Consider the following 25,624-nt stretch of genomic DNA (forward strand, 5'->3'; position numbering starts at 1 on the left):
ACAACAAGAAGTCGGAGAGTGTTGGAGGCTTGTCAGAGCTGGGGGGGGGGGGGGGGGTGAGTCTCAGGGACTGGGGCTGCTGGGACCCTCTCTGTGCCAGTATGGTGGGGGGGAGGTGACCACATGGAACGGCACAGTGAGATAGGGCCCCGTAGCCTCTATTCTGCGGTTCCCCGCCAGGTTGGCCACACCAGCCAGGCCCATAAATAATCCTGAAGGCAATAACAATAAGTGAATTCCCAGGCATGCAGGATCTTGTGAAGGTACTTTCTCTCTCTCTTCTCTCTCTCTTTCTCTTTCTCTCTCTCTCTCTCTCTCTCTCTCTCTCTCTTCTCTCTCTCTCTCTCTCTCTGTCTCTGTCTTTCCTATCCGACCCAACCCACCCACCCTCTTCCCCTCCACTCTCCCCCTCCGCTACCTGACATTGTCTGGTTTTCCTCTCTCTGCCCAGCGAGAGACTCCCTTTCACATCATTAAGGGGCCTTAGAGGATCGGGGAGATCCCCCACAAACCACCTGCAACTCTTCTAGTCCGTCAGCTTTAACACAACAGAGAGAGTTACTCTAGCAGCAGCAATGCCTGAAAAATATCAACGCCTGCTGAGTTTATTAGTGAGTACATCCCACCCCTCCCTCCCCCCCTCCCTGCCTCAATGAATAATGGGAATCCCTGGGCCCTAACCCTTGTCTGTTGTGCCTCCAAACGCCTGACTCGCTGTATCACTCCTCCGCTGTATCACTCTGTATCACTCCTCCGCCTGCGTCGTTCCCCCAGATGTAGGATGGGGACTGGGAGAGGGGTCTCTCTCTCTCTCTCTCTCTCTCTCTCTCTCTCTCTCTCTCTCTCTCTCCCCCCTCTCTCTCCCTCTCTCTCTCTCTCTCTCTCCCCCTCTCCCCCTCTCCCCTCCTCTCTCTCTCTCTCTCTCTCTCTCTCTCTCTGTCTGTCTCTGTCTGTCTCTGTCTGTCAGGTCTCTCTCTCTCTCTCTCTCTGTCAGGTCTCTCTCTCTCTCTCTCTCTGTCAGGTCTCTCTCTCTCTCTCTCTGTCCCCAACCCCGGTCACCAACACGTCTCCTGGGCGAAGGGAGGGGCCGGGGGGGGGGGGGGGTTACGTAATGCCTAGGGATAGCTGCTGCTGCTGCTGCTCCTAATGAAAGCAACGTGCGATGGATGGAATGGTAATGAGATCATTTAATGAGAGGCAAGCGGGAGAGCCAGGGAGCGCTGGCTAGGGTGTCACAGCTAACGTTCACACGCCAGTTGTCATGGTTTTGGAGGGGCAGAACGCTCTCTAACGCACACTTTCCCCTGCTTGTGTAACCATGTTATACTTAAGAGAAGGAAAAGGGAGGGAAAAAAGCACTTGGCAGGTTTATGAATAGGGAGAAAGAAGAGAAGTTTGTTGAAATTCAAATCTGCTCAATATGTGCAGAGTTGAAGGTCGGGACGGGGGAGTTATGGTTTCATAATCAAACACTTGCCGTTATTGTCATCAGTGGAGGATCCCTGGCAACGATCTAGAATGGGGCTAGAGAACAGCAAATGATCCAAAATGGCCTCATGGTCTCAACGCATGACAATTTCTTTCTTTCTTTCTTTTTTTCTAAGCAGCTTTCCCAAACCGTGGTGGTGAATATCTGAATAGCTAAGCAGGCCCAGGGTCAGTTCTGTGTGTCAGCTATTCTGTGTGCATCAAGGGGACCTGTTGTTGGCATGGCGATGAGGGGGGTGGTGGGGTGGTGGGGTGGGGCGAAAGAGCGAGCACTGAGGGTGAGTTTGTACCACCCGCATCATAAAGCCAATCAAAGCCCTTATGCATTCAGGGGAGGAAACCCCATTCTGGTAGAGGAACTCTATGAGCTAGCAGGAAGCGTTCACTAGCTAGCACATCAAAGACCTACTTGTGAGGAGAAACTCAGATTAACGCGAGCCTTTCACTGCTAGGAGCCGCAGAGGAGGAGAGGGGAACCTTTCAAAGCCGCACTGGATAACAAGAGAGTATACTAATGCACTTCCTTTCTCTCTATCCTCTCTCTCTCTCTCTCTATCGATGACACACGCTCACACACAGAGAGAGACAATGTCGACTCGCATTCACTAATGGATGAGGTGAAAGTCCTAACTCTCTTGACTGCATTGCTGAACGGACACATTTCTCATGACATGGAAAAACAAAGATCAACTGTAAACTGTAACCCCCTGTCCCCCAGAAAATACAATCATATTCCATTTCCTAACCCTAACGCACACTGACCAACAGGGGCCTAAGGGGAGTGGGTAAACCAACCCTGACAAAGGTAAATTAACCCCCCCCCCCCCCCTCCGGCCTCCCAGAGCCCAGCTGAACACCACAGACGTGTTTGCTTTTATTTATGTTCCCGTGTTCCAATAAAATAACGTCAGGTTTCCAGAGTTCAACAGAAAACAACGGTGTCGTATTGAGAGCAGCTTTTCTTTCTTTCTTTTTTTTAAGGGCACATCTTTCCTGGGGGAGGGGGGGGGTTATGGTTTATGCAGTCTAGATACTACAGATGGAGGGAGGCAGGTGGGGGTCGCAGGCTCCTCTTTCACTCTCTTCCTGTCTCCAGTTCACTGAACGTACCGGAATATTCAGCAGGCTTTTCCGTTCCAAGAAAAGAGCTCCAAGGTGATATTTCCATATGGAGATGTGGCCTGCGCTTGCCTAAAAATCAGTCATACTTTATGAAAACCAAACACTGACAGGCTGTATTCTCCCGTTGGACTGCACGCTGGGTGATGGGCTTACATACAGTACAGTGAGGGGGTGAAATATCAATATCAACCAACAAAAGGACCATTATGAAAGCTCATATGGCCAATCATAATCTGGCTGAGAGGTGAACCTCTGCTGTGAGCAGCGGCCAGCACATCGGTCTGGGAACCGTCACCCCTGCGGAAGGACCCGGAAACAGACTCACCCTCTAGACGGACACCCTCCTTCTGAACCGTGTAGTTCAACACTGCAAACGGAGCCACAGGTGACTTAGCAATCACTATCTGTAAAAACAAGAGATAAGAAGAGAGAGAGAGAAAGAGAGGGAGAGAAAGAGAGAGGGCGAGAGAGAGGGAGAGAGAGAGAGAAAGAGGGAGGGAAAGAGACAGAGAGAGACAGAGAGAGAGAGAGAGAGAGAGAGAGAGAGGGGGGAGAGAGAGAGAGAGAGAGAGAGAGAGAGAGAGAGAGAGAGAAAGGGGGAAAGAGGAGGGTGGGTTGTCAGACACATTCAATTCCACTGGAGAAAAAAGCAGCAGAGTGAGAAACTGAGTGACGCATCATGGAGAGAGTGGAATCTGGACACCACACTCCAACTGGAGAGGAACCCTTCTCTCAGACGGAGGCACGCTCGAGTGTCACGGCTATTGTCACGCAGTGCGAAAGTCAGGCACCGTCAAGCGAAACACGAGAGCCCCCGTGGCTCGCGGCCAGTGAGGGAGGAGGGGTGTGATGTTACCAGAGCTGCCCCTAGTCAGCCAAGTATTTGTGTCAAGCCACTTGAAAATGCCAACGTGCCCAGATCAGTCCCTTTTGTCACCTCCGCACAGATTAGACACAGATACGGGGAGATGGAGGTATGGAGGTGTGATGTTGCATCGCCTGGCTGTGTTCTAAGTCAAACCCAAGGCGTTTTGTTGGCACCGTCGAAACCCAAAGTAGGAACTACTAATTGAGGCAAAAAAACAAGATGGTTGAGGTTCCAGCATATTGTTGCTGCAAACAGTGCAGAAATGAATGAGAGTGAATCCTTCATGTGAGTCAGGGCTTCGGAAGCTTGTTCAGTTCACAGCAGAAGAATGCTGTTACGAAATCAACGTCAAAACAAGGAAGTGAAAATTGCTTTAACGTGTTTTTTTCGTAATTCTTCGCTTGAGAAAGACGGGTTGATGGGTTGACAGAGAAGTCATTATTGCAAAATTGTGTATCTGTGATCTTTGGCTACACTGCTTGTCATTCTTTACTTAACAGTCCCAGAGATCCCAGTGTGTATCCATTGTCTTAAGGTTCGCTAAGGGGCCAAACCTCAGATTTGCAAAAGTAAAGAAAACAACCCCCAAATGCCATCTAATGGGGTCTGCTTTCTTGAGGTGCAGTTCAAATTTTGAGCATTTATCTCCACTTACAGCTAACCAGCTACAGATGTCTGCTGTTACTTTAACTTTTAAGTTAAAAATAAAAACCTGAGTGCTGTTTCACTGTGGGGTTAGATTACCTGTGGTCGGTAATCAGTCCTTTTCCCTAACCCACTTGAATTAGTCCGGTGTGAATAATGCCGTCTCAGTGATTTCCACAGGCATGCAGGGCTCTGGAAACCACAAAGACCAGTCCTCCATGTTTGCTAAACCGCCGCACCCACAATAACATGTCATTACATCTGACAGAGACATGTGTCCCTGCACAGACCCTCTCATGGGTTTCTTTCTCCTAATGAGTTAAATTGATCGGAAATGGTGGTGGATCCATCTGGAAGTCACTGTTCTGGGTTCAGCTGGAACAGCCAGTCAGTCAGCCAGCCAGCCAGTCATTCAGCCAGTCAGTCAGCCAGTTAGACAGTCATTCAGTCAGTCAGCCAGCCAGCCAGTCAGACAGCCAGTCAGTCAGTCAGCCAGTCAGTCAGCCAGACAGCCAGCCAGCCAGCCAGTCAGACAGTCGGACAGTCGGACAGTCAGACAGCCAGTCAGTCAGTCAGCCAGCCAGTCAGCCAGTCAGTCAGCCAGTCAGACAGCCAGCCAGTCAGCCAGCCAGCCAGCCAGCCAGCCAGCCAGTCATTCAGCCAGTCAGTCAGCCAGCCAGCCAGCCAGCCAGTCAGTCAGTCAGTCAGTCAGACAGACAGCCAGTCAGACAGTCAGCCAGTCAGCCAGTCAGCCAGTCAGACAGACAGTCAGCCAGTCAGACAGACAGTCAGACAGTCAGACAGTCAGTCAGACAGTCAGACAGCCAGCCAGTCAGACAGCCAGCCATTCAGTCAGTCAGACAGTCAGACAGCCAGCCAGTATGACAGTCAGTCATTCAGTCAGTCAGTCAGCCAGTCAGCCATTCAGTCAGTCAGTCAGCCAGTCAGCCAGTCAGCCATTCAGTCAGTCAGCCAGTCAGCCAGTCAGTCAGCCAGTCAGCCAGTCAGCCAGTGAGTCAGCCAGTCAGTCAGCCATTCAGTCAGTCAGCCAGTCAGCCAGTCAGTCAGTCAGCCAGTCAGTCAGCCAGTCAGTCAGCCAGTCAGTCAGCCAGTCAGTCAGCCAGTCAGCCAGTCAGAGACAGTCAGTCAGACAACAGGGCACACAGTGTTAGTGAACCCAGGCAGGGGACCAGGTGACCAGGAGACCAGAAGACCAGAGGACCAGAAAGACAAGGGGGACAAGGGGGACCAGAGGACCAGAGGGACAAGGGGACCAGAGGACCAGAGGAAGCAGAGGGACCAGGAGACCGGAGGACCAGAGGGACAAGGGGGACCAGAGGACCAGAGGGACAAGGGGGACCAGAGGACCAGAGGACCAGAGGGACCAGAGGCCCAGAGGGACAAGGGGACCAGAGGACCAGAGGGACAAGGGGACCAGAGGACCAGAGGGACTAGAGGACCAGGAGACCGGAGGACCAGAGGGACTAGAGGACCAGAGGACCAGAGGACCAGAGGGGCCAGGTACCAGAGGGACCAGAGGACCAGAGAGGCCAGGTACCAGAGGACCAGAGGGGCCAGGTACCAGAGGACCAGAGGGGCCAGGTACCAGAGGACCAGAGGACCAGAGGACCAGAAGGGCCAGGTACCAGAGGACCAGAGGACCAGAGGACCAGAGGGGCCAGGTACCAGAGGACCAGAGGGGCCAGGTACCAGAGGACCAGAGGACCAGAGGGGCCAGGTACCAGAGGACCAGAGGACCAGAGGGGCCAGGTACCAGAGGACCAGAGGACCAGAGGGGCCAGGTACCAGAGGACCAGAGGACCAGGGGGACCAGGGGAACAAGGGGGACCAGGCAGTGGAACCAGCAGTAGTGGATCGCTACTTTCTTTTCACACTGTTTTTCTTTGGAGGATTTGGCTCTTTGGCTCTTCAAAAATAAAACCAGGCCTTCGGGCCTCAGAGAGCTTTTCTGAGTTGCTGTGGAATGCAACCCGCAGCTCTGGGCCATGCAGGATGGGACTGGAGGGACGGGGGGAGGGGTCTGGAGGGGGAGGGGGGGGTCTGGGGCATGCAGGATGAGACTGGAGGGAGTGGGGGGGTCTGGGGCATGCAGGATGAGACTGGAGGGAGTGGGGGGGGTCTGGAGGGGGTGTGGGGGGTTCTGGGGCATGCAAGATGAGACTGGAGGGAGTGGGGGCGTCTGGGCTGTGCAGTGTTTCCCCTAATAGATAATCTCAGCCTGGTGGTATTTCCGTGGGTTAGAGTGTCTCTGTGAAAGGGTTAGGGCAGGGGTCGGCAACCCGCGGCTCCGGAGCCGCATGCGGCTCTTTTGCCCATCTTCAATGGCTCCCTGTGGCTTTGACCACAAATGGAAATTAACAACGATTATTTATTTTTTAAGTTGCCGCGTCTCTCTCCTTGAACTACAACTCCCTGCTTACGCTGTAATGTTGTACGAGGGCCAATAGGATTCGGATATGTTGGCACATGACTAGTATTATACATTCTGTCACCATATTGTTTGCACGTGTCGTCGCGGCATAAGGGGAACGCTCACCTGGCGGGCAAAACAAAACTTTCTTCCACTGCCTGCCAGCTATTTTATCAGGTTTTTAACAAGTAATTAGTTGTTTGACAAAATGCTGGATAGTTGCTGTGGAATCGGGTGCACTAACCGAAGAGGAGACGACCCTGTTCTACAGAATTCCGTCAGAAAAAGAACCCAGAGAGGAGAAGATTGTGGATTTGTGCTATTAGAGCAATTGTACCGCACATTGTACCGCACATTTCAAATCTTTTATCTAGTATTTTTTGTATATATAGGTATTTTCTAATCTTGTGTCTGTACATATATTGGATTGACTGTACATATAATCCATGTCTGTACATATATTGGATTGACAATAAAGCTGACTTTGACTTTGACTAGCCTAGTTATTCTATTTTTAGTCATTATCTTTGCATAATCGTTCTGACATGGTTTGTTGTTGTGGATGCTACCAGCTTGGAGTTGGTTGTGTAGGTCCTTTAGCTACCTAGCTAACTAACATTAGCATTATTGACCCATCCAGATCTAACAGATAACTGTCTGTACTTTTGTACGCTTTCATCCTGGCGGCAGTGTGAGGGGAAGGATTCTCCACAAGATGTATGTAGACATCACCCAACTGCAGCTCTGGCAGCGACTTCGCTGTTTTTAGTGATTGAAATACTGCGGCGGGTGCTCTATATGGATCGCAAGTGTCCAAAATGTGTAGTTTGTTCACATATCTTAGTTTTTCTTTTTTTGAGAGGTGATGTAAATAATTGTTGCTTGAAACAGGTGGTTAATGACAGGTCAGTGCTGCAGTTCTACGGAGTTTCCACTATGTTTTGGCCGCCAGGGCTCTGCACCAGTCACGTGACTGCAAACTATGAATAGGTGATACAATCATCCAACCTATGTATATTGTAGGCTAGTCTGCGCTATTTAGTTTTGTTACGTTTCTGTGCGTACCATGAAATCGAATCCTGCCGGCGCCACTGGCCTTCATTATAAGGCTTATATAAGGCTTTAAAAAAATGTGCGGCTCCAGACCGATTCGTTTTTTTGTTTTTTGGTCCAATATGGCTCTTTCAACATTCAAGGTTGCCGACCCCTGGGTTAGGGTTAGAAGGGGAGAGAGAGAGAGAGAGAGGGAGAGAGAGAGAGAGAGAGAGAGAGAGAGAGAGAGAGGCCCCTGGAAGACACAGCTCCTCTCCCATCACTGGTGGAGCAGAGCTTCAGGGTCATAACTCACCTGTCTTCTCTGGTGTGTGTCTCCGTACTGGACGATGAGGCGGGTGTTGACGCTGTGGCTCCAAGTGTTCCCAAGAGCTGCCGTGACCAACCCAGAACCCCCCGCATCGGACCCTGCAACACACACACACACACACACACACACTGTGACTAACCCAGAACCCCCCGCATCGGACCCTGCAACACACACACACACACACACACTGTGACTAACCCAGAACCCCCCGCATCGGACCCTGCAACACACACACACTCACACACACACACACACACACACACTGTGACTAACCCAGAACCCCCCGCATGGGACCCTGCAACACACACACACTCACACACACACACACACACACACACACACACACACACACACACACTAGGCCTGTAACAATTATGAAATAATTGTCTAATGGCAATTATATTATCTAATGACAATCTTGACTGTGCTCCAACACGCTAGCTAGCTGGCTAACAACAAAGAACATGGCATTAGCTAGATAGCTGCTCTGCATGTTAAGCACATCACAACACGCTGATAGAACATGAACATGCTAAAAACACATAACTAGATGACACACAGTCCCTTTTTTATTGATGAGGATGCATGTCAAATGTTATGTTCAAAAATATGTTTTATGATAATAAAGAGGCATGGTTTACTTCTTAGGTTGCTGTGTTAGTACATTATCTGGGTCACGCCACAGTGAAACAATTATATAGTTAATCGCAATTATTTCTGAGACAATTAATTGTCTTTTGAATTGCTACAGGCCTAACACACACACACACACACATGCACGCGCACGGGCACGCGCACGGGCATGCGCACGCACACACCACTGAGAAGATGAGCCCTTTGGATTTATAGATGAATAAGTTTCATTCAATTTATTTTCATATGTATTTATTTACTACTGGAAATACATACGCAGCACTGGCACTAAAATTTAAATAAATTAAAACACACATTCTAGGTCACGTGACGCAGGGATAAGAGATGGCAGCCTGAAAGCGTGCTCTCGTCGACTTTGGGACTAAAATCCTTTAAATGATCCGTAATTGTGTTCAACTATTAACAATTTGAGTGGAAAGGTTTAGGTGACGGTAGATATGGCAGTAGACCCAAAAAAATTGGCGAAGGGGCTAACTAAAGAGGGCCTAACTAAAGAGGAGTTAACTAAAGAAGGCCTAACTAAAGAGGGGTTAACTAAATAGGGGTTAACTAAAGAGATGTTAACTAAAGAGGGGCTAACTAAAGAGAGGTTAACTAAAGAAGGGTTAACTAAAGAGGGGCTAACTAAAGAGGGGTTAACTAAAGATGAGCTAACTAAAGAGGGGCTAACTAAAGAGAGGTTAACTAAAGAGGGGATAACTAAAGATGGGCTAACTAAAGAGGAGTTAACTAAAGAGGAGTTAACTAAAGAGGGGCTTACTAAAGAGGAGTTAACTAAAGATGAGCTAACTAAAGAGGGGCTAACTAAAGAGGGGTTAACTAAAGAGGAGTTAACTAAAGAGGAGTTAACTAAAGAGGGGCTAACTAAAGAGGAGTTAACTAAAGATGAGCTAACTAAAGAGGGGCTAACTAAAGAGGGGTTAACTAAAGAGGGGCTAACTAAAGAGGGGCTAACTAAAGAGGGGCTAACTAAAGAGGGCCTAACTAAAGAGGGGCTAACTAAAGAGAGGTTAACTAAAGAGGAGTTAACTAAAGAGGGGCTAACTAAAGAGAGGTTAACTAAAGAGGAGTTAACTAAAGAGGGGTTAACTAAAGAGGGGCTAACTAAAGAGGGGCTAACTAAAGAGGGGCTAACTAAAGAGGGGTTAACTAGAGGGGTTAACTAAAGATGGGCTAACTAAAGACGGGCTAACTAAAGAGGGGTTAACTAAAGAGGGGTTAACTAAAGAGGGGTTAACTAAAGATGGGCTAACTAAAGAGGGGTTAACTAAAGATGGGCTAACTAAAGAGGGGCTAACTAAAGAGAGGTTAACTAAAGAGGGGTTAACTAAAGATGGGCTAACTAAAGAGGGGCTAACTAAAGAGAGGTTAACTAAAGAGGAGTTAACTAAAGAGGGGCTAACTAAAGAGAGGTTAACTAAAGAGGAGTTAACTAAAGAGGGGTTAACTAAAGAGGAGTTAACTAAAGAGGGGCTAACTAAAGAGGGGCTAACTAAAGATGGGCTAACTAAAGAGGGGCTAACTAAAGAGGGGTTAACTAAAGAGGGGTTAACTAAAGATGGGCTAACTAAAGACGGGCTAACTAAAGAGGGGTTAACTAAAGAGGGGTTAACTAAAGATGGGCTAACTAAAGAGGGGTTAACTAAAGAGGGGCTAACTAAAGAGGGGTTAACTAAAGAGGGGCTAACTAAAGAGGGGCATCAGTGTGGATGCATGTTATCTACATAGACTACCAACCTATATTAAACAGCGTTCAAAACCATTGGCTGCATTTCCAGTACGTACGGTAAAGCCTGGTCCTTCAGTGTCTCCCGCCAGACTGCGACTGCATTAATACTTTAATACCCAGAGCTGGCAGAGGGTCAGGGAGTGTGGAATTGGCAACAGCAGAAAGACTTGTGTGATGCTGATCTGGGTGATAAGCAGCCAAAAGGCCAGTCAATACATTGTGCTGAATTTAAAGCTGCCCGCTCGCAGCCGTAGTCTCTCTGTATGTGTGTGCATGCGTGCGCGCGTGTTTGTATGTGCATGCGGTTATTTGCAGCTCTATGCACACATGCTTACAGAACACACAGGACCACCTTACAGAACACACTCAAACTCACAGCACTCGCATCACTTCAAAAATAGTTGACTGTTGTTTCTGCTGATTGCCCCCCCCCCCCCACATACATACATACACACACACACACATACACACACACACCCCCCGCTCTCTTTCCACACATAGGTTAGTTGATTTTGTTTCTATTTGTTTTTATTTATTTATCTTCACTGTCTTTGCCGTTCTAATGTATTGTATGTTTGTTCTATGTTGACAAGTATTTCTGTTTATATGTTTGTTTTTATTCTTGCCGGGGCCTCTTGGCCAGATCTTCATTGAAAATGAGAATTTGTTCTCAATTGATTTTATCTGGTTAAATAAAGGTCAAATAAATAAAAAGTAAAAAGAAAAAAAATATATTCTAAAACAATTAATGTCATTTAGGAATATTCATTAACTTGCACCATGAATCATGAGGTTACCACTTCTCCCACATCGTCTGACCACAACTGTTTACAACAATCAACAAGTGAATGATGTCACTATCGTCTTTGCCACAGTCGCATGCTGTCTGCTGAAAAACTGCTGTCTCATGAGCGCAACGCACAACCCCTTACAAGGGGTTCAAAGTCCCCAAGAAAACAACAAACTGTACGTCTGAATTGCAGGTACCTCACAGACTTTAATGACCCATAACCAGACCACCGCCCTGACAGCGCCTGACTCTGTTATCATCGCTGCTTTTGTGTGACCATGAGTCCTCCCCCCATGACACCAATAAACCTTGGTTTGGAGCGCTAATCCTGTCCACTGAAGGATGGGGCTGGCGGGTGCATTTCAGGTTGCCTGCCTGCCTGAGCTATCTGTCCTTTCTTCCTTGATGTTTTTTCCACAGAGTAAGCAGGGATTCTGCTCACAAGTGTCATATCAGCAACTCTCACTTCCTCAAAACATTTCCTGTGGAAACGTGTGAACAGAAAATAGGCCTAGGATGTGACCCAGGAAGAGCCCCGGCACCACAGAGAGAGCCGACTGATTTTAATATAACAATATAGAACTGTGGAGAAAAAAAAGACTAAACTAGGTCCACGATGTACAGACAAAACAATTGAAAATAGGACTGGAAGAAAAGCAAATGGTCCTGAATTCAAATGACGAAGACATCCCTAAACTGTAGGCTAACTGTTCTGTTCGCTAACCGGATCAGTGTGTGGAGCTGGACCCAGGTTTCCTGAGCGTCTGAGCTCCAGGCACAGAGAAGGCCAGAGGGACTTAAGAGTCAGACTAAACAAACTCCATGTGCGCTGCAGACTTCTGCACGGCTCCCTGGAGGATGGGGTGCTATCAGCCTTCTCCTTCTCCCTCTGCCTGTAGGCCTCCAACACAAATACAAGACTCCCCCCCCCCCATCATCCTCCTCCTCCCCTCAAACCCCCACTGATTCACAGACAGCCCAAACTTTTTTCCCACCAGTGGAGCGACAAGGGAGCAGATAATGAGAATGTAGGAGTCTCAAATACACTCCCAGTGTTTACTGAATGATTTGACCCTGGTGGCTAGCTCCCTGATGCTGCCTGATGTCACAGTGAGTCCAAGTGCAACGAATGAACATGAGATAACAACCACAGCAAGGAGGGAACATATGAACAACAGAACTGTCCCTCCTCGTATGAACAACAGAACTGTCCCTCCTCGTATGAACAACAGAACTGTCCCTCCTCGTATGAACAACAAAACTGTCCTTCATATGAACAACAGAACTGTCCCTCGTATGAACAACAGAACTGTCCCTCCTCGTATGAACAACAGAACTGTCCCTCGTATGAACAACAGAACTGTCCCTCCTCGTATGAACAACAGAACTGTCCCTCCTCGTATGAACAACAAAACTGTCCCTCATATGAACAACAGAACTGTCCCTCGTATGAACAACAAAACTGTCCCTCATATGAACAACAGAACTGTCTCTCCTCACATGAACAACAAAACTGTCCCTCCTCAGAGTGTAGCCCTTGTCCCATCACTTAAGGTGAGTATTTTACTCAAAACGTTCCTCCCTCTCTCTCTCTCTCTCTCTCTCTCTCTCTCTCTCTCTCTCTCTCTCTCTCTCTCTCTCTCTCTCTCTCTCTCTCTCTCTCTCTCTCTCTCTCTCTCTCTCTCTCTCTCTCTCTCTCTCTCTCTCTCTCTCTCTCTCTCTCTCTCTCTCTCTCTCTCTCTCTCTCTCTCTCTCTCTCTCTCTCTCTCTCTCTCTCTCTCTCTCTCTCTCTCTCTCTCTCTCTCTCTCTCTCTCTCTCTCTCTCTCTCTCTCTCTCTCTCTCCACACACACACACACACACACACACAAAAAAAATGTTGAAATGGTAACCGTGTACGACAGAGAGCATACTGAATTCCCTCCGTTTGTAAAAGTGGATGATAGTGAACGCTTTGGGAAAAAAAGTACCAATAAATGAGACCATGAGATCCCCCCCTCCCCCCTCCTCCCCTCCCACCCTTGCCCCCTTTCCTCTCAACAACTCCCTCCCTGCCCCTCGGTCAACTTTGCTCTAATAATTGTTTCTCACAATCTGTTTCTCTCTCTCTCTCTCTCTCTCTCTCTCTCTCTGTTTTTTCCCTTCGCCTTCTGGCCCGACTGCATCCTGGGTCTAGTAGCCTAAGAGAGACGTGTCCTGCGTACCCAACCTCCAGGGTAAGACTTGGGAGATGATTAGGGGACTGGGGAGGAGGAGGAGGAAAATCCAATCATGCAGATAAAGCGGGTATGAGAGCATGGAAAAGCATCTCTGTGTGTGAGGCTGTGAGGACACAGTGGCCCTCTTATCTGAGGCTGGGCGGAGGAGTAGGGATCACTGCAGCCTCTGTCACACACAGTCAATGAAGGAGCCCTGCTGGTGACAAAGAGAGGCTGTCCACTGGCCCCAGAGCAGCTCTCAACCTCCCCTCTCACTCCGTATGTGACCCTGGGGGGAGCGTGGGGGGTGGGGGGTCTAAAAACCACACCGGAAGGTTCCGTTTAGCCTCTGTTGATGCTATTTTGATTTACATCCTCCTACGAACCCCCCCCTAACCCTAACCCCCCACACAGGCAGGCAGGCAGGCAGACACACACACACACACACACACACACACACAAATACAAAAACAAACACACACACATACACAGACAAGGACTACTGACCATTCCATGATATGAGTTGAAGAGCCCCCATCGTACTGTTCTTATGTTGGTATAAAATCTAGTTTCAGTGACAAAAATGTTCCTCTTCAGCGGCCTAGCAGGATGCAGTCACGTACAAGTTAGGATGGCAAACATGGATCCTGCTTACAAAAACAGAATCCCAACGTCAGTACTACGAGCACTACAAACCCAGAGACGTATGACTCACAGATTAGCCTACAAATCACAACAAACGGCCCCTCAGAGGTCAATTATATAATGCTTTTTTATTTTATTTTACAGCTCACTACGCAACACAAAGAGCTCCTCACGAAAAAGCTGTTTACTACCCATATCTCCACGCTTTCTAGATTTACAATGTTTCCTCATGACTCTTCTGGCTTGACCGCAGGCTAAACTGTCAAACTTGTTGGACACGTGTTCCCTTCTATACTGCTACACCACGACCGGGACTGACGTTAGCCGGAACAAGGCTTCTCCTAATAAACACTCGCGCTCGGACGCTTGAAGTCTTTACGTCCTGCCTTGGGCCTCGGCTGTCCTCAGCGCCCAGGCTGTTGGCAGAGGCAGCTCTTGGCAGCAGGGCGCGCTATTGGCTATTGAGTTTTCATAAAATGAGGTCAGAGAGGAGCTTCAGTCGGACAACTGCAGTTTCAGTAGATTACACACAAGAGCGGGAGAGCCTCAAAGACAGCCAGTGTGCTCCGGCCACCCGCCACATGAGCGAAGACAGCTGGGATACCACACACACACACACACACACACACACACACACACACACACACACACACACACACACACACCACGGGGTGAATCTGGTGACCGTGATCAACCCAACGCTGATAGAGGATCAGATCATGTAGTGTTGGGATGTGATATCACTGCGATGACTCTTTTTTTTTTCACTCATTAAAACTGTTAAATTAAAACTGTTAAAGCCTACGGGTTTAATGATTAACCCTCTTATTACAAAGCACTTTCTTTCGAGACTATAAAATGTGATTAGGATTAGGTCATAGCACAACAAAGTATATTGTCTTTTATGTCTGATAGTTGTCCGCCCCCCCCCCGCCCCCCCCCAATAGCCACGGTGTCTCCAGTCTGATACTGATAGGAGGGTCAGGGTCCAGCCCAGCGGCCCGGTCCATCTCTGCTCTCATCAACAGGCACCAGAGACACCTGAGGCCCACCTGAGTGGCGCTGGCGAGGGCAAGGCTGATCTCAGAGCAGGCAGAAACCAGACTCCCCCCCCCCCCTCCCATCCCCCTATCCCCCCACCCCCTCACAGACAGGGGGACAGAGGGCCTTTTCAAGGCCTCGCCCATCACGCGCCTACGCTCGCCTCCCCATCTCAGGATCCCCTTCGCTGGGAGAAACACAGAGACACCACAGCTGACATTTTACATGAAACCCGAGAAGCAAGGGATCTCTGCTGAAAGCAGCGAGGGAGGACAAAAGGGGAGAAAAGGAGGGGGGAGGAGAGAAAGGCATGGTGGCGGCGGGGTAGGAGAGTCGGAGCAGAGCGAGGGAGATGTGAATCTGATTACATGAGCAGAGGGGGTGAATCGGATACACCTTATTGTTGAACTCTCCCCCCTCAACCCCCTCTGTCCCAAGACAGACACATAGAGAGAGAGAGAGAGAGAAAGAGAGGGGGAGGGGAGAGAGAGGAAGGGAGAGAGAGAAGGAGAAGGAGAGAGAGAGAAAGAGAAAGAGAGAGCGAGAGCATTTCCTCAGGGGGGAAACGCTGTATTTAATGAGAGGGGGAGTCTGTAGAGAGAGAGGGAGAGAGAGAGAGAGAGAGAGAGAAAGAGAGAGAGAGAGAGAGTACAGTTACAGGTCAATGCCATGTGTCTATTAGATAACACAAAAAAAACAACCGTATCCCTTTACTCAAAGCCTCGGCCTCGACACCGTGTTGCCCCAACATTCAGCGGTCCGACCGCTCCGCGGGGACACACCGACACCCCCCCCCTCATCCAGGGGTGACACGGAGAGAATACAGGATACAGGGTGATAGTGCAGCTGTCTTACCGAAAAGGCTGGCTTTTTCTTTTTACTTTTTTTTTTTTAACGGATGGTTTTACAGTGGGGGGGTCAGACCCAATCACAGCGACCGCCGGGCCCATCCAGCAGCACTGTGTCTGTTCCAGAAGGTCACGCGGCCGAGAGAGAGACAAACATCACTACTGCATCATCATCACATCAGAGATGTGTTGAATCCAATGTCTCTGTCTCCATACAGGACAGTACAGAGTGTGTGTGTGTGGGGGGGGGGGGGGCGTGGGGGTGTTATAGAGGCCAGAGGGACACAGTTAAGATATGTGGTCAGCTCAGCTAGGCTAGGCTAAAGGCTGGGTACATTAGCCTCCCACGCTAGCCTCCCCTCCTCGCATCACGCTGCAGCTCTCTCACCTTGATCGCCCACATGCGCCGTGATCTGGTTGGTCAGGACGACCTGAGGAGGAGAGAGAAGCGAAGCGACGGAGAGATTATTATAAGTTCAACAACGTGCTGTAGCAGTTCAGCCAAGCTAATATTATTCACATCGTTCTTTCAACAACAACAACAACAACAAAATATATACACACTGATGAACCCAAAATATTACAAATACTTGTTGGACAGTTTAGTCCTCGAGTTAAATCACCAATTTGTCAATGTTTTTTTTACACTGACTCAAGGCCTCGTCATAGTAGGTGAGAGGTCAACGTGTAGACTGTGGGTGGTACATTTGTATTCAAACCACAGCCAAGCCTCAGATTAAATTATATTTATATATACTTATTATATTCTTTATTTCATCTGGTCTGAATCGTGAAACGATCAGCCGGTGGGCCTCACAGAGTAGCACTCGAGTGAATAAAGGACGGCCTTGAAGAATTGTAGTACAGTACAGGATGTGATTGAGACGCTGCCAATACAACAGACTCGGGACACGGCTGTCTCCTTCACACCAGTTAGAAGTGTAACACTCCACGGTGCCTCTCGTCTCCCGGACTAGACTGAGGAAGCTACGTGTAACACTCCACGGTGTCTCTAGTCTCCCGGACTAGACTGAGGAAGCTACGTGTAACACTCCACGGTGTCTCTAGTCTCCCGGACTAGACTGAGGAAGCTACGTGTAACACTCCACGGTGTCTCTAGTCTCCCGGACTAGGCTGAGGGAAGCTACATGGTTCATTGTGAGCCAGGCTGGGGCTGTCAGAAGTCCTTTTAGTCCATAAGTAAACAAAAAAAAAGGCTCCAATAATAAACTCATGTTTGGGCAAGCAATGAGCTCTCTAGTGTTGTGAAACTGCAAACAAGAATGAAGAATAACAAAGACAAAAAAGCAGGAAACCATACTTTAGTTCAGGCTCTTCTGACATGCGAGGATGATAACAACCCTGTGACAGTAATGGGGTGATAAATGATCCGTGTCAGACGCTTGCCAACGCATACCGACCTTGATGATTAGATCTACGACAACATGAATTAAATGAACGGAGGAGTCATCTCCAGAAATGTGACATGGAACGAAAGTCTCGGTGAACCAGTGTGACCTTATGACTCACTGTCACTCTCACTGTCACTCTCACTGTCAGAAGGTAAGCTACCCTGACTTGGTGTGAGACCCTTTTCTTTGACGACTAGGCTACTATAGTATATGACTATAAGACTACTACATTATATGACTATAAGACTACTAGTATATGACTATAAGACTACTACATTAAATTGACTATAATACTACTACATTATATGACTATAATACTACTACATTATATGACTATAATACTACTACATTATATGACTATAATACTACTACATTATATGACTATAAGGCTACTAGTATATGACTAAGACTACTACATTATATGACTATAAGGCTACTAGTATATAGAATAGACTTTATTGTCGTTGTACAGTTGCCTATACAATGAAATTGTAGTGGCTCTTCGGAAGGTGCAAAAAAAAAAAAAAAAACATATTCACATATTCACAAACATATACACATATAAGATAAACATTTATGAACATGTCTTATGTCTACTGTTCAGTGTTCTGATGGTCCATGGGTAGAAACTGTTGGACAGCCTGTTTGTTCTAGCCTTTATGCTCCTGTACCTCACTCCAGAGCGCATCAGGCTGAACAGGTGGTGACCAGGGTGGAGGTGGTCTTTAAGAATCATTCCTGCTCTGGAGAGGCACCGAGAGCGTGCCACGTCATCCAGGGAGGGCAGGGGACAGCCGATATTTTTTTCCGCTGACTTCACCACTCTCTGCAGTCTCTTTTTGTCCACTACTTTGCAGCCAGCGTACCATGCTGTGATGGAGAATGTCAGCACACTCTCAATGATGGAGTGGTAGAAGGTTACCAGCAGCTTCTCCTCCACCCTGTTTCTTTTGAGAACTCTCAGGAAATGGAGTCGCTGCTGGGCCTTCTTTACCACCGCTGTGGTGTTGGCTGACCAGGTGAGGTCCTCTGAGATGTGGGTTCCCAGGAACTTAAAGGAGGGGACTCTCTCCACAACGTCTCCGTTGATGTAGAGTGGAGCAGGGTCTGCCTTTACCTTTCTGAAGTCCATGACCACTTCCTTGGTCTTCTTGATGTTGAGAGTCAGGTTGTTTGTGACACACCACTCTGTCAGCCGCTGCACCTCGTCCCTGTAGGCTGACTCATCCCCTCCGGTTATGAGCCCCACCAAGGTGGTGTCATCCGCAAATTTAAATATTGCATTGGTGGGGTGGGTGGGGGTACAGTCATGGGTGTAGATGGAGTACAGGAGAGGGCTCAGAACACAGCCCTGTGGAGAGCCGGTGCTGAGCATGAGGGTGGAGGAGTTGTGTGGACCCATCTTGACTGTCTGTGGGCGGTTGGAAAGGAAGTCTTTGATCCAGGCACAGGTGGCGGGGGGGAAGTCCAGGGCAGCTAGCTTGTCCACGAGGATATCGGGGATGATGGTATTAAAAGCTGCACTGTAATCAACAAAGAGCATCCTCACCGAGGACTCCGGGTGTTCTAGGTGGCTCAGAGCAGTGTGGAGGGCTGTAGAGATGGCATCGTCAGTAGACCTGTTTGCTCTGTAAGCGATTTGGTGAGGATCAAAGCCTGGGGGGAGGCGGTCTTTGATGTGGTGAGATATGAGTTTCTCGAAGCACTTTGCGACCACTGGTGTTAGGGCAATAGGTCTGTAGTCATTGAGGTTATTTATGGTTGGGGTTTTGGGGAGTGGGATTATTGTGGCTGATTTGAGGCAAGGTGGAACGGATGCCTGACTCAGGGAGAGATTGAAGATCTTTGTGAAGACAGGTGCGAGCTGAATTGCACAGGCTTTCAGCACTACCCCAGGTATTCCATCAGGACCGGTGGCTTTCCTTGTGTTCACAGACCTGAACACACGACTCACTTGATGTTCTTCGACATTGAAAGTGTATGTGCTTCCGGACTGTGATGTCAGTGTCGCTGTGTTGGGCCTTGTTGCTTCGAACCGGGCAAAGTGATGGTTTAAGTCTTCTGCCAGCGAGGCTTCTGCACTGAGGGTCACAGGAGAGCTCCCTTTGTAGTTGGTGAGGTGTTTCAATCCCTGCCACACTTGACGTGAGTTATTGTCTGATAGGTGGCCCTCCACCTTCCTCTTATATGCCTCCTTGGCACCTTTTATGCCCCTTCTCAAGTCTGCCCTTGCTGAGCTGTACAGGGCCTTGTCACCTGTCTTGAAGGCGGAGTTACGGGCACTCAGGAGTGACTGAACTTCACTTGTCATCCAGGGCCTCCGGTTTGGATAAACACGGACGTCATATATGACTATAAGACTACTACATTATATGATTATAAGGCTACTAGTATATGACTATAAGACTACTACATTATATGATTATAAGGCTACTAGTATATGACTATAAGGCTACTAGTATATGACTATAAGGCTACTACATTATATGATTATAAGGCTACTAGTATATGATTATAAGGCTACTAGTATATGACTATAAGGCTACTAGTATATGATTATAAGGCTACTAGTATATGACTATAAGGCTACTAGTATATGACTATAAGGCTACTAGTATATGACTATAAGGCTAATAGTATATGACTATAAGGCTACTAGTATATGACTATAAGGCTACTAGTATATGACTATAAGGCTACTACATTATATGATTATAAGGCTACTAGTATATGACTATAAGGCTACTAGTATATGATTATAAGGCTACTAGTATATGATTATAAGGCTACTAGTATATGACTATAAGGCTACTAGTATATGATTATAAGGCTACTAGTATATGACTATAAGGCTACTAGTATATGATTATAAGGCTACTAGTATATGACTATAAGGCTACTAGTATATGATTATAAGGCTACTAGTATATGACTATAAGGTATCTCCCACAGACACACATCCAGTAAACTCACAGTAAATCAACAGTTGTTCCACACAATACAAGACCAGCTCAGCGCTCAGGGCCTCTGCGTACCACAGCCATCCATAGTCTGTGAACTGTGGCCTCGGCGTCTTAACACATAAACAAAAGACTAGTAAACTTAACAGCCCTGTCGGTTTGGCCCAGAGTGCTAACCCAGTAATATTAAAAGTCTTAATTCATCTAATTATGTTTTATGCCTTAATAAAAACTCATAAGTGAGGCCCACCACTGCAAAGATAACCTCAGTGTGGTTTCTTGCCAGGGCACATTGTAGCAGATCTACTGATCTGTCGAGTACAGACAGGTATTTGAGCGAATGCTTCGAGTGATCGATGAACGCAAGAATCTCTGTTGCTTCGGTGTGTAATCACCAGGTGATGATCTATGACCTGTAGCGCCACAGGACGTTCTCTGAACAACCCCTTCCACACCTCGACGACAGTAACAGTTGGTGCGTTCTCTACTTTCCTAAGTAGAAGCAGTCCATCAAAATGATACATGGGATATACTGTAAGAGCTCCCTGCCACAGCTGTGAAAAAAGCCACCTGTCAAACCTCTCGCTGTTGGATTCCTGCCTCCCTCACTGGGGGAAATGGATGTTGCACTGATACATTTCCCCCTGGGATTTAGGAGGAAACGTGAATCATATGGCCCTGACAGCTGAGAGTTGACAGCAGATTTAATCTAGCTCTTTAGAGGAAAGTTTTCTGCCCTGATTTCTCTGCAGGGTACAAACAGGCCAGCTAGACATAGGTGACAGTACACACATCTAACCCCCTCCCTAGAGCTCCAACTGAAGCTCTCTCCTGCCCTCTAGTGCTAAACTGTATTATTGACATGAGTGAGGTTGCACTGGGGCGAGGGATTGTATAACATGGCCTACAACTACTATGGGATAATCCTGACATCTAGTGGCTGAAAAGCAGCTCTTGACCTCTCAGCTCTCACGCTTATTTTCTCTCTGTATTGATATTCATAGTTCACACAGTTAAATATTCACAGACGCACACACGCACGCACGCACGCACACACACACACACACACACACACACACACACACACACACTCTTACAGGGATGTGGAAGGCTTGGGCCAGGTATTTGAGGGTGGCGGCCTCCTGGCCCAGCAGCTGGCTGCGGTGGTTCAGGTTCCCAGGCAGCGTGGTGTCAAACTCCTTCCTCACCACCGAGGCGACGGAGTCCAGGATCAGCAGACCGGCCCGGGTCAGTATGATGTCCTCCTCCAACCTCGCCAGTCTGCACAGAACCAACCAGAACAACAACAGAACCAGCTAGATTAACAACAGAACCAACCAGAAACAACCAGAAACTACCAGATTAACAACAAAACCAACCAGATTAACAAAAGAACCAACCAGAACCAACCACATGGTCAAACATGTCAACCAGTCAATAGATTTAAGATAATATCTTATTATGTCTGAAAGAATGGCTTAGAGGTTAACATTAACAGACTAGTTAGGAAGCAGGCCTTAGGGCTTTGTTGTTTTTTATGAATGTTCCAATGTTGCTGTGTCAGTTGATTACCGTTAGGATGTTGTGTTGATTTGTCATGCTACCCTGAATGCTGTACATACCTGTTGCCTACCTCACCCCCCCACCCCCCCCTCACCCCTTTCCAACAAGGACCACAATGGAAATAAGCAGTTCTGCTTTGTTGTGCTATCCTATCCTTGATAGTTTAAGAACGGAAATTATGTATGTATGAAGCTGCTTCAGATGCATTGTTATTTTTGTATTTTAAAATTGCCTAATGGGGCGCTAAGGTGGCGTAGCGGGTTAAGCGCTGACCATGTAACCGCAGGGTCCCCGGTTCGATTCCGGCCGGGGACATATCCTGCATGTCATCCCTCCTCTCTCTCTCACCCATCCTTCCTGTCTAAACCTTCACTGTCAATAAAAATGAAAAATATGAGTGGGACTGCCCCACTCAGAAAAAATAACTTAAAAATAAAAATAAAATTTGCCTAATTAAAATAAATCAATCAATCAACCAGATTTAACAATAGATGACTTTGGACTACAGCATCACAAAGGATTGCACCAGTCAGTACACAAGATGGAGGAGATGTATGGAGTCAACAACAGTGCGCAGAGAGACTGAAAGCTATCTTACGTACCTGTCCAGGACATCCTGACATGTGAGCTCTCGATAGACATGAATGCGCCCTGCCATTTCCAAAACTCGCTCTTTTGAACAGAAGTAGTCTGGAAACCTGCTCTGAGCAATCTCCACTACCCTGTATCAGGGAGCAGAGCAGAGCAGAGCAGAGCAGAGCAGAGCAGTACTTAGTGAAGGTTGCATTAAGAAGGGTTTTCGGTACAAAATGAAACATTTTCTTGAGTCTTATTCACTCACCTCTCTGCTGAGAAGGCAGACTCTGTGTCTATGAAGATGACTCCACTGTCCAGGCCGCCCATGCAGCTGGGTAGGGTGGCCAGCACGCTGAACATCATACACAGCTGGCTCTTCCCACACCCCGAGGGGCCTGTTACCTGAAAGAGGATTGGAGGATTGGGGGGGGGGGGGGGTTGTGTGCTGCTCCATACACTCTCTTCTTTATATAACCATATGTGACACGTTCTAATGCTTTGGTCCGCATATCGGGATCCGATGTAATGATCAGACTTTTCTTTTCGAAAAATGTGAATACATTTCCACGTTGTTGAAAATCAACGACACGTCGCTAGTCAACTAACACAGCTTGTTTCGTGAGCCTGCTAACAATGTAAAGTAGTGTTATAGTTAACTAGGTAGCAGTGGGGATTACTCACCCAATCTATTGTGTTGCAGTATTTTGTCTTGACTAGCGAGTTTGTGTTGTGATTCTCAACAACATTGAAAAGTAGTTCCGTGTTTCAAAAGAAAAAGTCCAAACATTTCGTTTGGTTGCCGACATGCGGACCAAAAGACTAGATGTTCTCTATCAAAACACATTAAAATGATCATTGTTAGCTGCTGTGTCAGCATCACACCTCTGTCAGTGTGCCCCTTGGTAAACCACCCTGCAGCAGTCTGTCCAGAGCAGGTAGTGAGGTTGAGAAACACAGATCATCCCTCTCCTTCCACAGCTCCAATGCCTGGAGGAACAATGTGACATGATGCAATGTTCCTAAAGAGGAGTCATGTCACGATTGATGAGAATTATATCATGGGCATTTTTTGGTGTCATATATCCCAGCAAAAACAAAACCCTGTACTACACTGAGTATGAGTATAACATGACATAGGTTTAAAGTTCAACGTTTGACTTTTTAATCTGACTACGGCTGACTTCTTAGTGCATATTTACTTACTGTGGTCATTGCGGGAGCGCAGGCCTGACTGACTAACCGCAGCAGCACCAACGCAGCGTCGTAACTCTGACCCGCCAGGCGCATCACCTCCAGAGGCGTGAGGGACAGCAGGTCCTGTTTGACATGGGGGGAGGCACATTTAGGACCAGGGGGGAGGGGGGGGGCACATTTAGGACCAGGGGGGAGGGGGGGGGCACATTTAGGACCAGGGGGGAGGGGGGGGCACATTTAGGACCGGGGGGAGGGGGGGGGGCACATTTAGGACCGGGGGGAGGGGGGGGCACATTTAGGACCGGGGGGGGGGGGGGGGAAGGCACATTTAGGACCGGGGGGGGGGGGGGGGGGAAGGCACATTTAGGACCGGGGGGGGGGGGAAGGCACATTTAGGACCAGGGGGGAGGGGGGGCACATTTAGGACCAGGAGGGAGGGGGGGGGCACATTTAGGACCGGGGGGGAGGGGGGGGCACATTCAGGACCAGGGGGGCACATTTAGACAATTAAATATAACATGCGATGTAGCTGCATATGGAAGATAGTAGGCAGCCTAGTTCATCTCAAATGAAATGCTTCTCATCTTGCCATGCAGGAAGTAAACAGTAACAGTTGTACCAAAACTCAGATTCTTACCTGACAAGTTTCGATCTGGTGGCGCTTGAGTAGATCCAACACTTCGTGTGACACATCTGTTCTTCGGAGCTTTTTACTCGCCATATTAAGTACGTTTTTTAAATGATGTACTAGGGTTAGGGTTTGTTTCTATCGTTGTAAGCGTTGCCTTGACTAGAGAGCTATGCAAGTTTACGCCGCTTCGCTTTGCATTGTGGTCTATGTAGTCAGTCAGTGCCACTTCTTCTTCTTCTTCTCCTTCTGTTGGAACGGCAGCTTGCATCCTTAGCGTTGGACTACTGCCACCTGCTGGATTTATCCAATTCCTACATTGTCCATCTATTGTCCATCTATCCCAGTGCCACTTCGCCTTGCATTGTGGTCTATGTAATCGGTGACTACATAGGTTTCCAGTACACGCGCCCATCCACTACTAGGCCTCCCACTACACTGATGGAAACTGAATAAACGCACTCCACTGAACCAAGAAGCGAAACAATATAAGGAAAACCTTTTTTCAAAAAAAAAAAAAAATGAAATGTATGTTGATCTTTACTGAAACCTGTGGTTGCATCATGCCTTCCAACCCAATGCTTGGGTTGCAACACTACTTTATTTTTTATTTATTTTTATTTAACCTTTATTTAACCAGATAGGTCAGTTGAGAACAAATTCTCATTTGCAACGACGATCTGGCCAATTGGCAGAACAGAGGCAAGTCAGTACACAGAACACAACACAGTATATACGATACAAAACACGATACATACAATATAAAACATGAGTGCAATACAGTATCAAAAATATCTATACATTACAGCAGGGGGAAGTTATCTTAAAAGCAAGTGCAGTGATCCGAGACAACATCTGAAAGTGAGTGTTTAAAAGTGGGTAATGCTATAAACGTGGTGAGTTTAAGTGACAACTGCAACGCATTCCAGTCAGTGGGGGCAGCAAACTGAAAAGAGTGACGGCCAAAGGAGGTGCGGACTTTGGGGGGGACCAGAGTGATATATTTGTTGGAGCGGAGATTGCGAGTGCTGGATGAGAAGTTCAGTAGTAAGCAGAGGTAGGGGGGGGGGATTTGCCGATGATGGATTTATAGATGAACTGATACCAGTGGGTCAGTCGCCTGGTGTGGAGTGATGGCCAGTTGACTTTGGAGTACAGGTCGCAGTGATGTGTATTGAAAGGGGCACCGGTGACAAAGCGGATGGCAGTGTGATGGATGACGTCCAGTTTATTGAGAAGGTTTTTGGGGGCAATCCTGTAAATGATATCTCCATAGTCCAGAATTGGCAGGATGGTCATTTTTACCAGAGTATGTTTTGCAGAGTGGGTGAAGGAGGCTTTGTTGCGGTACAGGAAACCAATTCTTGTTCTGACTTTAGTGAGTAGGTTATTGATGTGGGTTTGGAAGGAGAGTGAACTATCAAGCCAGATACCTAGATATTTGTATGTGTTGACAAATTCTAGTACTGA

The 25,624-nt window shown here is 47.7% G+C and overlaps 1 protein-coding gene across 2 annotated transcripts in view; it reads right to left on the reverse strand.

Annotated features, from left to right (window-relative positions):
• rad51b (RAD51 paralog B) overlaps nt 1-24,283 on the reverse strand; it is a 40,603-nt gene extending 16,320 nt beyond the window's left edge. Inside the window, exons 1-9 of one of the 2 annotated variants that reach the window (XM_080543911.1) lie at nt 24,164-24,283; nt 23,536-23,649; nt 23,215-23,319; nt 22,598-22,734; nt 22,359-22,478; nt 21,291-21,474; nt 16,210-16,252; nt 7,903-8,015; nt 2,936-3,014 (exon numbers count right to left, since the gene is read on the reverse strand). In XM_080543911.1, the coding sequence (XP_080400037.1) occupies nt 2,936-3,014; nt 7,903-8,015; nt 16,210-16,252; nt 21,291-21,474; nt 22,359-22,478; nt 22,598-22,734; nt 23,215-23,319; nt 23,536-23,649; nt 24,164-24,247 (979 nt within the window). In that variant the 5' untranslated portion in view covers nt 24,248-24,283. The remainder of the gene's footprint in view (nt 1-2,935; nt 3,015-7,902; nt 8,016-16,209; nt 16,253-21,290; nt 21,475-22,358; nt 22,479-22,597; nt 22,735-23,214; nt 23,320-23,535; nt 23,650-24,163) is intronic. The other variant, XM_080543912.1, reaches the window with a different exon arrangement.
• Nucleotides 24,284-25,624: the final 1,341 nt, after the last annotated feature.

The sequence above is a fragment of the Nansenia antarctica genome (genome assembly GCF_963989245.1).
Source record: "Nansenia antarctica genome assembly, chromosome: 1".
Classification (NCBI taxonomy): Eukaryota; Metazoa; Chordata; class Actinopteri; order Argentiniformes; family Microstomatidae; genus Nansenia; species Nansenia antarctica.